This window comes from Camarhynchus parvulus, chromosome 6 (assembly GCF_901933205.1).
Source record: "Camarhynchus parvulus chromosome 6, STF_HiC, whole genome shotgun sequence".
NCBI classification, from domain to species: domain Eukaryota; kingdom Metazoa; phylum Chordata; class Aves; order Passeriformes; family Thraupidae; genus Camarhynchus; species Camarhynchus parvulus.
Genome location: NC_044576.1, coordinates 32,522,825 through 32,534,961, shown reverse-complemented (window position 1 = coordinate 32,534,961; position 12,137 = coordinate 32,522,825). Strand labels below are relative to the sequence as shown.

The 12,137-nt window shown below is 43.0% G+C and overlaps 1 protein-coding gene across 1 annotated transcript in view; it reads left to right on the top strand.

The window, feature by feature from the left end:
• Positions 1 to 12,137, top strand: part of ADAM12 (ADAM metallopeptidase domain 12) — a 183,130-nt gene that overhangs the window by 159,316 nt on the left and 11,677 nt on the right. The window contains 4 exon segments of the mRNA XM_030950913.1: positions 7,122 to 7,230; positions 7,335 to 7,423; positions 7,426 to 7,532; positions 10,049 to 10,126. Of these exon segments, the coding sequence (XP_030806773.1) occupies positions 7,122 to 7,230; positions 7,335 to 7,423; positions 7,426 to 7,532; positions 10,049 to 10,126 (383 nt within the window).

The following is a 12,137-nucleotide window of genomic DNA, read 5'->3' as shown; positions in this document are numbered from 1 at the left end:
TGAATAATGAGGGAATCTCTGGGTGATTCATTCCAGCCTTGATTTGCTGTCGTGTTCGTTTCTTGCAGCAGGAGGGAATGAGGCTCGTGCAGCAGCACGCTGCAAATGGATAGGTGAACTTAGACAAATCATTTCCTCCTGACTTTGATATGGCCTGATGTCACCCAACAAGGTGCTGAATGCTCCTGGCAGGTTGAAATCAGAGCCCTTTTCAGGCTGCTGTGTGAGCTTCCTCCTGTGCTCTAAACAGCTCATCTGCAAAACAGATGTGTCTGCTCCATCCCCAGCCAGGGCTCAGCTTTTGACACTGACATGAGACTCCTGGATCATTGTGTGTATTTTATTAACTGGTGTCACCTGGAAACTGCCTCCTGACAGTGCTTTTAGCAGGGTGTGCACTGAAGCAGAAAGGGGTTTATTCTCCCGTGGGAATTTGCTCCCTTTTTGCAGAAATCTGGTAACATGAGTTCTTGAGCTGTTCTCAACATGTATCCCAGGAAAGCTGTTCACCTTTCTATAAAGCCCTGTGACCCTTCCACTGAAATGCAAGTATTAACTCAGCATTTTGGTATGAATCCAAATCGTGTCTCCTTCAGCATCTCTGACCTTCTAGCTCAAATTTGAAAAACATTTACCTCTCCTAAGGAGAAACAGTACTTAGAAAGAGGTGTAATTGTTTCTTTTAAACTAATATTTCCAGCCTCTTTCAATTCAGCATCTCTAACTCTGCTCCAAAACCTCTGTATCAATATAATGGCACACAGATGTTTCCTTTGGCCAAAACCCTCCCCAGAACACTGCTGAAGAATTTATCTATTTCCTTCCAAGAGAACATAGATTTTTTGCAATCTCTCTTAAAAAGAGCATTAAAGCATCTCAGGGAGCAGCCCCAGTGGTGCAGACAGCAGGTCAGCTTGGCCACGTGGGTCTCAGAGCACGTTCAGGAGGGGTTCCAGCTCAGAACTGAACTCCTCACGTGGAACAAAGCGTGCTGTGCTCCACTCCCCCAGTCCCACGCGTGTCCTAGAGCTGCTGGGAGCTCATAGAGCCATGGACAATTATAGCCTCCAGCCTGAGGCAGACTGGGACTTCTAATCCCTGCATACTGAGACATTTTCTCTTGTAGAAAGCAAAAATCTCCTCCTGAACCAGTTTCCCATGCTGTGGAAAGTTACTTGGTCAGGCTGTTCGTGGTTTCAGTGGCTGAGAAAAATTCCTCCAAAGGTCGGGGAGCTGAACTGCTGCAGCTCCTTGCCAGGCCTGCTTCCTAGCACAGCAACTCCACCACAGCCCTGGGATCCCCTAATTCTTTCCTGCCTGCCTTCTTTTGGGGCTGTTTGGTATGGACACCGCCAGGCATGGAGGCTTCAGGCTGTGGGAGTCTGTTTACAAGACAGATGTTGTGTTAAGAACAGAGCTCAGATTTTGACTGCAATACCCCTTGGTTTTGTCTTGGGAAGGCCCAAGGAGAAGGATTTTAAATAGGGAGGATGGGACATGACCAGACCTGAACTAAAAGTCTTAATTCTTGCCACGTTTTTGGAAGAATAAATTAAAAATAAACCCAGAATCCCAGAGGGGTTTGGGCTGGAAGGGACATTGGAGATCATCTCATTCCACCCCTTGCCATGAGCAAGGACACCTTGCACTAGACCAGGTTGCTCCAAGCCCTGTCTATCTGGCCTTGGACACTTCAAATAATGCCCATATTCTGGATTTAAAGACTAGGGATGTGAATATCCACTGCTCTGTCACACATCTGGCTGGAGTGTGAGCTGGCAGATTTGGGGTGGAATGAGAAGAGAGGTGGGAGGCTCATGCAGTTGGAAAAATTGTACAGATCGTGGTACAGATTAAAAAACTACACATCTTTCCAGCCTTGCCTGCAGCACAAAGAGAGATTTGACATTCTAAGATGTTGTCTCTGGACTTTGTATCAAAAATATACACTGGAACCTTTTACCAGGTTGTTGTGTCTGATTAGAACTCTTTTTAACAACTGCCTATGTTGGAGTAAAGTAGCTTTGTGGTTTAAAAAAAAAAATTCTCCCCTCTAAAGAAAAATCATATTACAATTCATTTTCATTCTCTCCTTATTTTCTTCTTCCCAGTAGGAGGAATCCATGCAGAACAAAATACAATAACTTTTCCTAAAATAATATTTGGTATATTGAATTCCTTATTAATGTCTTCCCTTGTACATCTTTCTTTATTCATCAGGTTACAGATGTCCAGAAGCCCAATGATAAATGTCAATCTTCATGTTTTTAGATCTATTTAAAGGAAAATGATGAACACTGTCAGAGCTTGTTTACATTAGGCTGAGCAGTAGGAACCTGTTTCCAGAAAAGCACTTGCATTTCCTTGGGGTTGTTTTTGTTTCTCTCAACACAGTGGTTCAGATTAAATAGAGGAAATTTTTTTTTTTGCTCTTTCTTATCTGTGTGGAAAGCTTGGTGGGAAGGAGAAGGGAGGAGCTCCTGGGGACAACCTCTGAAAATAGCCATGAGTTCCTCTCAGAGCCCAGGTTGATTCCAGTCTGCTCCCAGAACACCCAGAGCTCTCCATCCTCTCTCTCTCTCCATAATTCATGTCATTTTTATCTTTGGGGAGCAGGAACTGCTGGTGACCTTTTTTTGGTCCGTATTCAAAATTATCAGATTGCACTGATCTGACCTTTTGATAGCAGTGACATCAGTGGTGATGCTTTGTGTGGTGGCATTTTCCAGGAGAAACAGACACACAGATAGAGCTGCTCAAGACAGAGAAAGCATTGATTACCAAGGAACAGAAAACTTTAAACTCATGACTTTTCCTGCATTGACAAGAAAATGATTCTTTAGGGAAGTTTGTCCATTTGTTTCCCCAAGTGGGGAAAAAAAGCAATGATTTTGGGGAGCCAATGGCAGGCATTGATTTAATAATTAGAAGACATTTAAATGTGTGGCATGGACATGGCCATTTGTTTAGGCAGGAACATTCTTAATTTAGATGTCAATATTTGTTACCGACTGAGAACTTTGCAGGTTTTCCCAGGTAGTTCCCTACAGACACAAAATAAATGGGCTGCCCACCTCAGATATCTGACCCAACCATTGCTGACTTGCTTTTGGAAAACTGCTAATTATCCAAGCACTGCAATTTTCTGAATTCAGTGAAATCAAACTATTTTGACCATCACAGATTTATGGCCAGGCCTTTTTCTTCTGGAGATGGGAAAGATATGAAATAATATTCTCAGAGGTGGTGACATCATTCTCCTTAAAGGCAAAAAAATGCTCAACTCCATCTTGATCTTGTCCAGACAGAACAGGCATCACCAGGATGGAGAGAGAGGCCAAGGGCAGCTCGTGGAACTTTTGCTTTGCAGCAAAAACAAAGTTAATGAGCTGAAACCCAGATCACACGACAGAGAACTGTGGTTTTTATGCTTATATTTATTTGCACAGTTATTCGTGGTGCTGGCTGGCACAGCCTGAGCCACAGAACTCCAGCCTGTTACTCAGAGGTTGCTTTTTTCCCCTCTCCCCACCCACAGACAGCTGGGAACTGAACTGAAATATCTTCCTTTTCTGCTGTCAGCCTGATAGAGGATGTTTCTCGTGTTCATGGAATCAGCACCATGGTCAGAAATTTCCCTCATTCCTTTCAAGAGACTCTGTTGGTGTTTTCCTATGGCAGCAGGTCTGAAATGACACAGCATTTCTGTGCCCTGCAACTTCTCTTTTTTTATTATTTTATTTTTTTGCGACTGCATAGGGAAAGAAGTGGGCTCATCAATATACACATTTGGAGGAAAAGCCCCAACAACCTCCAGGCTGCCAGCTGCAGGGGTGAGCTTTGACCTTCTGCAGCTTCCAGGGGCTGATTTAATCTCTTGAATGAGGCTTGGCATGGAAGGGCTGATAGGACCTTAATTACAGGGTCATGATACCATAATTACCAATAGCAAAGTGAAATAAACTCTGCTCATGCAGCTCAAACCACTTAATAACCACCAGAAATCCTTCACAAATCCTTTTGCCTCTGCCTGCAGAGGTAGAAAATAGAGGAAGACAGGACTTTCTGCTTCAGTTTATGTGGTGCAGTCGTGATAAATGGGTTTCCTCCAGAAACACAACATTACAATTCTCTTCTTTAAGCATCCTCTGAAAACCTCCTTTTAACTTGGTAGCTCCATCTGTTCAGCATCTCACACTCTGATATGTTTTCATCCATAAAAAAGTACAAATATTGTGAGAAGCCAGTGGGGAGAGGGAACAGCCATCTGAATCCCAAGCAACAGCATGTCTTGGTTGGAAACCAAAGGCAGAAATTGAAGCTGGATTTTGGTTTCCAGGCTGCAGATGATCATTGGGTACCAGGTGTTTCCACACACAGACTGCTCCCAGCCTGGCAGGGGAGTGGTTTTTTGTGCTCCAAGAGATCCTTTTTCTTGTCAAGTGTTATTTGCTGGAGTTGAAGCTCAGTGTCTGAGCCCTGCAGATGTGTTTTCCTTCCTGGGGGCTGCTTTCCATCATCTCTGCAATGCCTGCCTGCTGAATTCAGGAAAAAAATCAGCCACACCAAAAAAAAATTCCACCAGGTAAAAGAGAAACACCTTAAACTCTCTCTGTGTTCAGTGAGTGCATTCCCTTTGAAAACCATTTTTAGAATAAGCCTTTCTTACATCCTTTGCAGTCAGAGCACAGGACATGAGCATTCATTTGGCTTTTGGCAGCTTTGGGAGGGGACAGCACTGAGGGGACAGCGTGTCTGGGCTCTGGGCTGTGCTGCCACAGCTCCAAGGGAGCATCCAGCCACTGCAATTCCATGGCAGCAGCTGAGCTGGGCTGAGGCTCCTGGCCAAAAACAACACCCAGAGCAGTTGCACACAACCAGGGCTGCACAAGCTGGTCCTTGCACACATGGGAGAAAGAGCAGCTTTGGAAAAAACAGGTTTAGAAAAAGCAGTTTTAGAAAAAGCAGTTTTAGAAAAAGCAGGTTTCCTTGGCCTCTTGCTCCCACAACGTTTCTTCCCTCCCCAGCCCTTCCAAAGCTGCTATGGAATATGCACATGTTTGTCTCAAGCTGAACACTGAGTGTGCCCACCCTGGAAATCTGAGGAGAGATCCACATGCTGAAAATGGAAATTTAACTTTTGCTTTTTCTGCGCAGCGCCTGGTCTGGATGCTTTTGTTGATTTTTTTTATTATTGCTTGAACTTTAATGAAAAGAATTGAAAGAATCCTGTGTGAGTCCCTTTTAGGAGTTCCAGATTTGAAAAAATATTCTGAACTCAGCAAGCTTGAATGTAATCTTCCAAAGAATTTCAAGCTCTTGTCCTTCTCTCCAGGGAACCATCAGCTCATATTCTGTTCTTTCTGTGCCTTTCTTGCTGAATTTTCCAGTTTCAGCATGTAAAAATGTTAGAAGGAAAAGAGGGTGCCATCTTAAGCCTCTCCAAGTTTTAATATTTTGTCCTTAATAGCATTAGATTGCTGTTCAGCAGTATATAGTATTAGTCAAGCTTCTGACTATGAAATGCAGATAATTAATTGAAGTTTTAATCTCTGAGTTTTTACTGAAAAGATCCACACTGGCTGGAAGTGTTACAGTCATATTTGTATTTTCTTCTCCAGGAATCTGACCCCTTTTTTTTTTTTTTTTTTTTAGAAAAGAAAGAAAGAACATTTTCCTCTTTGAAGGCTTTAAAATGAAATCTTCAGTCTGGCTTAAATAAATGCAATGTTTTACCCACAGTTAGAGGCATACACACTTGGAAGTGACTCAAAACATTTGACAAAATGTAGCATTAGTTGAAATGTTCTGTGTCTGGTAAAGATCAGGAGCACTGTAGAAATGGGATATTCTCAGCCTTTGGGCTATCACATCACTTGCTGCCAAGTTCTTTTTGCTTTGGTTTGGCTGATCTGTCAAAAGCACAGAAATGCAGGTAGCAGGTCTCTGATCTCAGTTTTAGCCAGAGTTCCTTCTCTGCTGCTCAAAGCCAGTCTCCCTGTCGGAGCAGTTGAAATGGTGGTGGTGACTTGATGGTGCTGTTAATTGTTTTCATGGAAAGAAAATACAGAGTAGTAAGAGCCCTAACAAAGGGCCTCTTAATCTTGCAAGAAGCAGCAATTATTGGCTGGAAATGAAAGCCACACTCCACTGTAGAACAAAGGGATTAAATTCCAGTACACTGACTAATGAATTGTTGCAGCAGTCAAACCAGGGAAGCAGGTCCTTCACCTCTTCAACATTCCAGATGAAGGGATGCATCTTCCCTAGAAGATATTCTATGATTGGTTATAATCTGGAGGGAAATGAGCAGGAGATTGTGTGTATAAAACAGTAGAAGAGATGTTCTAATAGTACCCTTGAACTTCTGAAGTGCAGGGATGAATAATCTGCCTGCACAAGCTTTTCCAGCCCTTCTCCCACCAGGGAAGTTTCTTTGCCCCTAGGATATGTCTTTATCAGAAAAGATCACAGTAGATAAGAGCCAGATGCTGCCTGAACTCCCAGATTCCCACTTCTACCAGTGTGGCAGAAATGCCCCTTGGTCCATGTCAGTCTTTCCTCTCAGGAGTGGATGTCCTGAGGGTTAAGGTGGGATGGGCTCCTTTCCTCTCCCCAGTCCTTCAGCCTGAGTTAATAGCAGCACATTTCCCTTTGCCGTGCCAGGTCCTCACATCTTTACACCCAGTTTACAACTGGATTTTCTCTGTTGACTTGTTCTCTATTGCAGTCAAACAGGCTTTTCTTGAAAAGAATTTTCTTTGGGGTCTCACTAGAACATGAACTCCTGCAAAAGAAGAGAGTCAACTTTCCAGCTGGCCTTTGTCTGTCTGGTATTTGCTAGAAGTTTTTGTGTCCTAGGAGGATTGGCAAGAGGGCTATGAGCTGGAGAAATCCTGGAGGAGAAGGAGTTCTGCACTGCCTGTTGCTCAGAGACTTAACACTGGCAATCCCACCCATCCAAACTCTTCCATTAGCATGCAGATCCAGCCCCGCTGTTTTGTTGCCTCATCAACATTCAGCTCACATCCCCCCTTTCCCCTAAAGCACCAGCAGAGCTCAAAGGAAATTATTAAAAACACCTTGTATGAGATGAGAGTTCTGATTAGGTTTTGTTTCAGGTGCAAAACCTGCTCCTGGGATCTGCTTTGAGAGAGTCAATTCTGCCGGAGACCCTTACGGCAACTGCGGGAAGGACTCCAAGAGCTCCTTTGCCAAATGTGAACCCAGGTAGGGCCTCTCCCTGCAAACACAGCAACAGGTGCTGGCAGAGGGCTTGGAACATTTCAAATTATTCACCTCACCCTTACTTGTGTTGTGTTTATTTCCACCAGGGACGCGAAGTGTGGAAAAATCCAGTGTCAAGGAGGAGCGAACCGACCCGTCATTGGTACCAATGCAGTTTCCATAGAAACCAACATCCCACTCAGGAGGGGGGCAAGATCCTGTGCCGTGGCACCCACGTGTATCTGGGGGATGATATGCCTGACCCTGGGCTGGTGCTGGCAGGAACCAAGTGTGGAGATGGAAAAGTAAGATTCTGGAATACTCCCAGACAAGGGAACATCACTACTGTCATTCTGCCAAGGGTTTTGTACTTCTTTTTTCTTTGGAATTCTTTTTTTCCCCACAAAATAATTGCTTCTCATGCTCAGACTGAAACAAATTTTGCTCCCTTCTGGCCACTGTTCTGGATTATGGATTTTCAGATGCAAATTTGAGCAACCTGATCTGGTGGAAGGTGTCCCTGGCCATGGCAGGGGGTTGGAAATGGATGAGCTTTAAAGTCCCTTCCAACCCAAACCATCCTGGGATTCTGTGCAATGCAAGTTGCTTAAGTTTATGACTGATTTTTTGAAGACAGTCCCAAGTATCTGCCCATGGAGGCTTGAGGTTTTCTGCAAAATAAGTACAGCAAAATACATTACAGGCTTATTAATGAATTCCTGAGCTCAATGTGTTCCCTTTCCCAGCATCTCTGGCATTGCAAAATTGTCATTAACTTCACTTGAGGTTTCAAAATGTATTTTATCTCCTGATTATGACTCCCCACTTCTTTTTTTTCATGCAGGAAACCCTATCTCTGTATGCACTCATAGAAAACTATAAACCCATTGATGCTCAGCCACCAAAACTGATTTTAGTGTTTGTGTTTTGCAAACTTTGTGAATTACCCACTGCAAATGCAGCCCAGATTTCACATGACTGTGAAAAAAAACTCATTCTAAGTTTTTCTTTTGTGAGGAAAGCAACTGAGAAAGATGGGAGGCAGCCATGAGTTTACAGGGGGAGGAGGAATGGAAAGCAGTCCAAGAGCTATTGAAATGAAGGAGGTTTCCATACCCTCAGTGGATTGCTTGCAAAAAGGAGGAAAAACAAGTGCTTTGATAATTTGTGGTAAATTGAAGTAAGCCTCTGAATTTCTGAAAGCTTTTGAATTACGTTGGATTATCTCACTGTGCTGGGAACAGGTTTGAAATCCATCCCCAGTGAAACCACAGCTCTGCTACAGGAAAACAACCCTTACAACATTTCTAAGTCAATCTGTTCTAAAAAGTCTTTTCAAAGGCAACTCAGCACTGAGAAAGCACCCCATTATGTTTTACTAATGAGTATTTAATCTTTCTAATCTATCTAATCATACACATCCACACTATAGAATACACAGGCTAATACTTCTGAAATTGTATGTTTTACTTTGAGGACATTAGTGCATTTGTATTATGGATTAAGAATATGAATTTAAATATTCTTGGGTTTTCTCAACTGGAGATGCACAATTTGAAACGCAGCCATTTTAATGTGATCAGAATTCTGGGAGCTGCTGCACTGTGAATATTTGAATTGTGAATAGTGCTGTAATCAGACCATATTCTCTCCATGCCTGCATGTTGATGCCAATTCACTCTAATTTCCTTTCCATTTTTCCTTCTCCCCAGGGGATAAGTGCCCTGATTAAGCATCCCTGTCGCCTCCTTCAACACCATTCCCAGCTTAATGCTAATTATTGTGACTGACTTTTAGTACTACTGAACTGCACTGCAGTTAAACATGAGCAAAATGTGCAGTGTGGGGCTTTTTGACCTTTTTTGTTGTCAACATAGCATAGGAACTGTTATTCCAGTCCTAATTTCTTCTTTTTTCTGTTTAGAGTAGGGTAACTTCTCATTACAGACGTGCTCATCAGTTGTGTGGTTGTTTGATGTTATTATTGCTCAGCAGTAATCTTGCTTAACCTCAATTTTCAGCTCCATTGGCAGCGTAAAGTTTATCTGCAATGACTGGAAAACAAAAAAAAAAATTGAATTTTATCCTCTGCATATGCTATTTGTTTACTTCCATTTCCTATTAATATTAAATGTTAAATAGGGTTGGTTTATATTTGACACCAAAAAAAAAGAAAATTAATGTGGAAAAACTTAGAAAGATCTTGGTTTTCCTGGAAAACAATGATGAGTCCATAAAAATCAATGACCTCACTTAAACATTCACCTACCCTGGGTCCACACTCTGTAGTGGAATGAACAATATTTCACTCTTGATAGAAACAAAACTCTGATAATTTACCATGAGGATCCAAAGCTTTGCTCAAGGAATCATCTGCTGTGGTGAAGACAGGAAGGCAGACAAAGCAGGAACCTGAAGGAATCCTGCTCAGTGCACTCCTAGTCCTGAAAAAAATGCAAATTACTGATTTTTAAATTGGCTTAAAAACCTCCCAAACCCCAGGGTCTCCCCACTAGTTCCATTTGAGTGGATCTGTGAGGGTTTGCTTGCACAAGCTCAGCATACCAACACTATGAACTGTGTGTGAGGAACCAGGGCTGGCCAGGAGAGCAGAATTCAACTTGCTCAGATTTGGATTTCAAAGATTTAAAAGGAGCTGAGGGAAATAAGAAGCAGACACCAAATCCTGGTGTCCTTTGTGTCCAAATAATTATATATATTTGTGTGTTGGGAAATATTTAACTGCTGAAAGAAGGGATAGGATGCCCTGGGAGCCCCAGCAGCTCTGTCCCTGTTCAAAATCCTTTCTTTTATTTTGCAGATTTGCCTGAACCGCCGGTGCCAGAACACCAGTGTTTTTGGGGTCCATAAATGTGCCACCAAGTGCCATGGACGGGGGGTAAGCATCCTAGGAAAACATTTTTTACAATCCCTCAATAACCACTGGACAAGAAATCACTTTCTGTAATGGCTTTGAGATTTATAATTGCCTGCAATAGATTAGTCAGAGTCACTGCAATACATTTTTATTATGTATTTGCATTTCCACTGTGCCTTATATGAAATTGTTTTTATTTGACAAAGAAATGTTTATCAGGCAGTAATTATCTTGTTCTTAATTGACAGCCTGTGATACAAAGGAATCTTGTAATCCTCAAAGCAATTTGAAGTCTGACCCTCCATCATGAAGAATTAAAAATTCCCATTAAAAATCAAAAATACAGTTTCTCCATAGATACAAACAAGTAAAAATTTTTGAATTGAGCATTGGAAGTGTTTGGATTGAGAGACAAATGAAGCAGCATTTCCAAAAACATTTTAAAAAACATAACCATATTGATGCGTTTTGTGGCATGAAAGTGGCACAGAATGAAAAATGTGATGATATCATTTAATAATATCAGTGGTTTGAAACCCCATTTATATTATGATAATGTTAATTATGTCAAGCTTTGCCTTATTAACCGTGATGTGCTGATGAGCTGTTTGTTTCTCTGAAAAGCTGTGGCAGCCACATTGGAAGAGCCATAGAAATTCACTGTCCCCTCTGAGGAAGGATTTTAATTTGCTTTAACTTATTTTATCACCCTGAATTTGCAAAACTGAGCAGGGTTGATGGTGCTGCCTCTTATCATTGAGGATGGAATGAGAAGAGGCTTGGGCTGGCATTTTTTAGGTCTGTACGAACAAGAACCTCTGGTGACTCCTCAGTGGCAAAACTGACCTCGTGGAATTGTAAATGGGAACTCCTGCAGTGCTTTAATTTTAAAAAATAATGCTTAACAAAGTATATTTTTAATTATCTTGCTGCCTTTGAAATGTAAATTTTTTTTTTTTTTTTTTTAATTTTACATGACCACAGCCAGTCTGAGCTCTCTGAATATTTTAGTGCTCTGCAGACACAGGGAGCACAGCATTTCTGAAAGCCTGCCAAGCTGACCTGGCCAGAATATTGCATGCTCACAACAACCCAAACTCCTGTGAACTGATTTGTGTCTTACTGAAAACTCATTTATTAATCTGTGCTGTGGGCTCTCAATGGTGGCGGCAGAGCAGTGATAGCTGGGGTTAGCACAGAATTAAGGACCTTATTGACAATGAACCCTAAGCCCAAAATCTTTATTTACAAATTGATTTATTCACAAATTGATTGATTGAGCACCTAAATGTGACTTCATGTCCTGGGGTCAGTTTGGGGCCCCTCAGGACAAGACATTGTGGGGTTGGAGTGTGTGCAGGGAAGGGAATGGAGCTGGAGAATCCCTGAGGAGCTGGGAAGGGGCTCAGCCTGGAGCAAAGGGGGATCAGGGGGGACCTTGTGGCTCTGCAGGGACAGGAGCAGAGGGAACCTCAGGGTGGATATTTGCAAAAATTTCTTCATGGAAATGTTTTTCCAGCCCTGGCACAGCTGCCCATCCTGGAGGGATTTAAAATCCATGTGGATGTGGTGGCACCCAGGGCCATGGGTGGCCTTGTCAGCTCTGGGGAATGGTTGAAGATCTTGGAGAACTCTTCCAGCCTGAGCAGTTCTGTGACTCCGTGCATTCTGTCAGTTCAGCAGGGAGCTTTAAGCTGCGTTCACCACACAGCAGCTGCCTGAGGAGCAGCAGGAGGAGATAATGAGTGTTTGGGCTGTGGGACCTGCTGGGGGAAGCCCTGGAGCTCTGGCTCCTGCCCTGAGCGCAGCAGGACCAGGCTGTGCTGGTGCTGAGCTCCAGTCCCTGGGAGCTCTCTGATCCCACAGGGGTGGTCAGGCCTCACCAGCTGTTCCCTCACCTGGATTAAAACCACCCCAGCACGGCGCACTGTGTCTCTGCAGCCAGTGCAGGTGTGGTATTGTCCTGGTTCAGGGCAAATTTGGGAGAGGACCCCCAAAGGGGCTCCTCTAGGAAAGCAGATTCAGCTGGCCC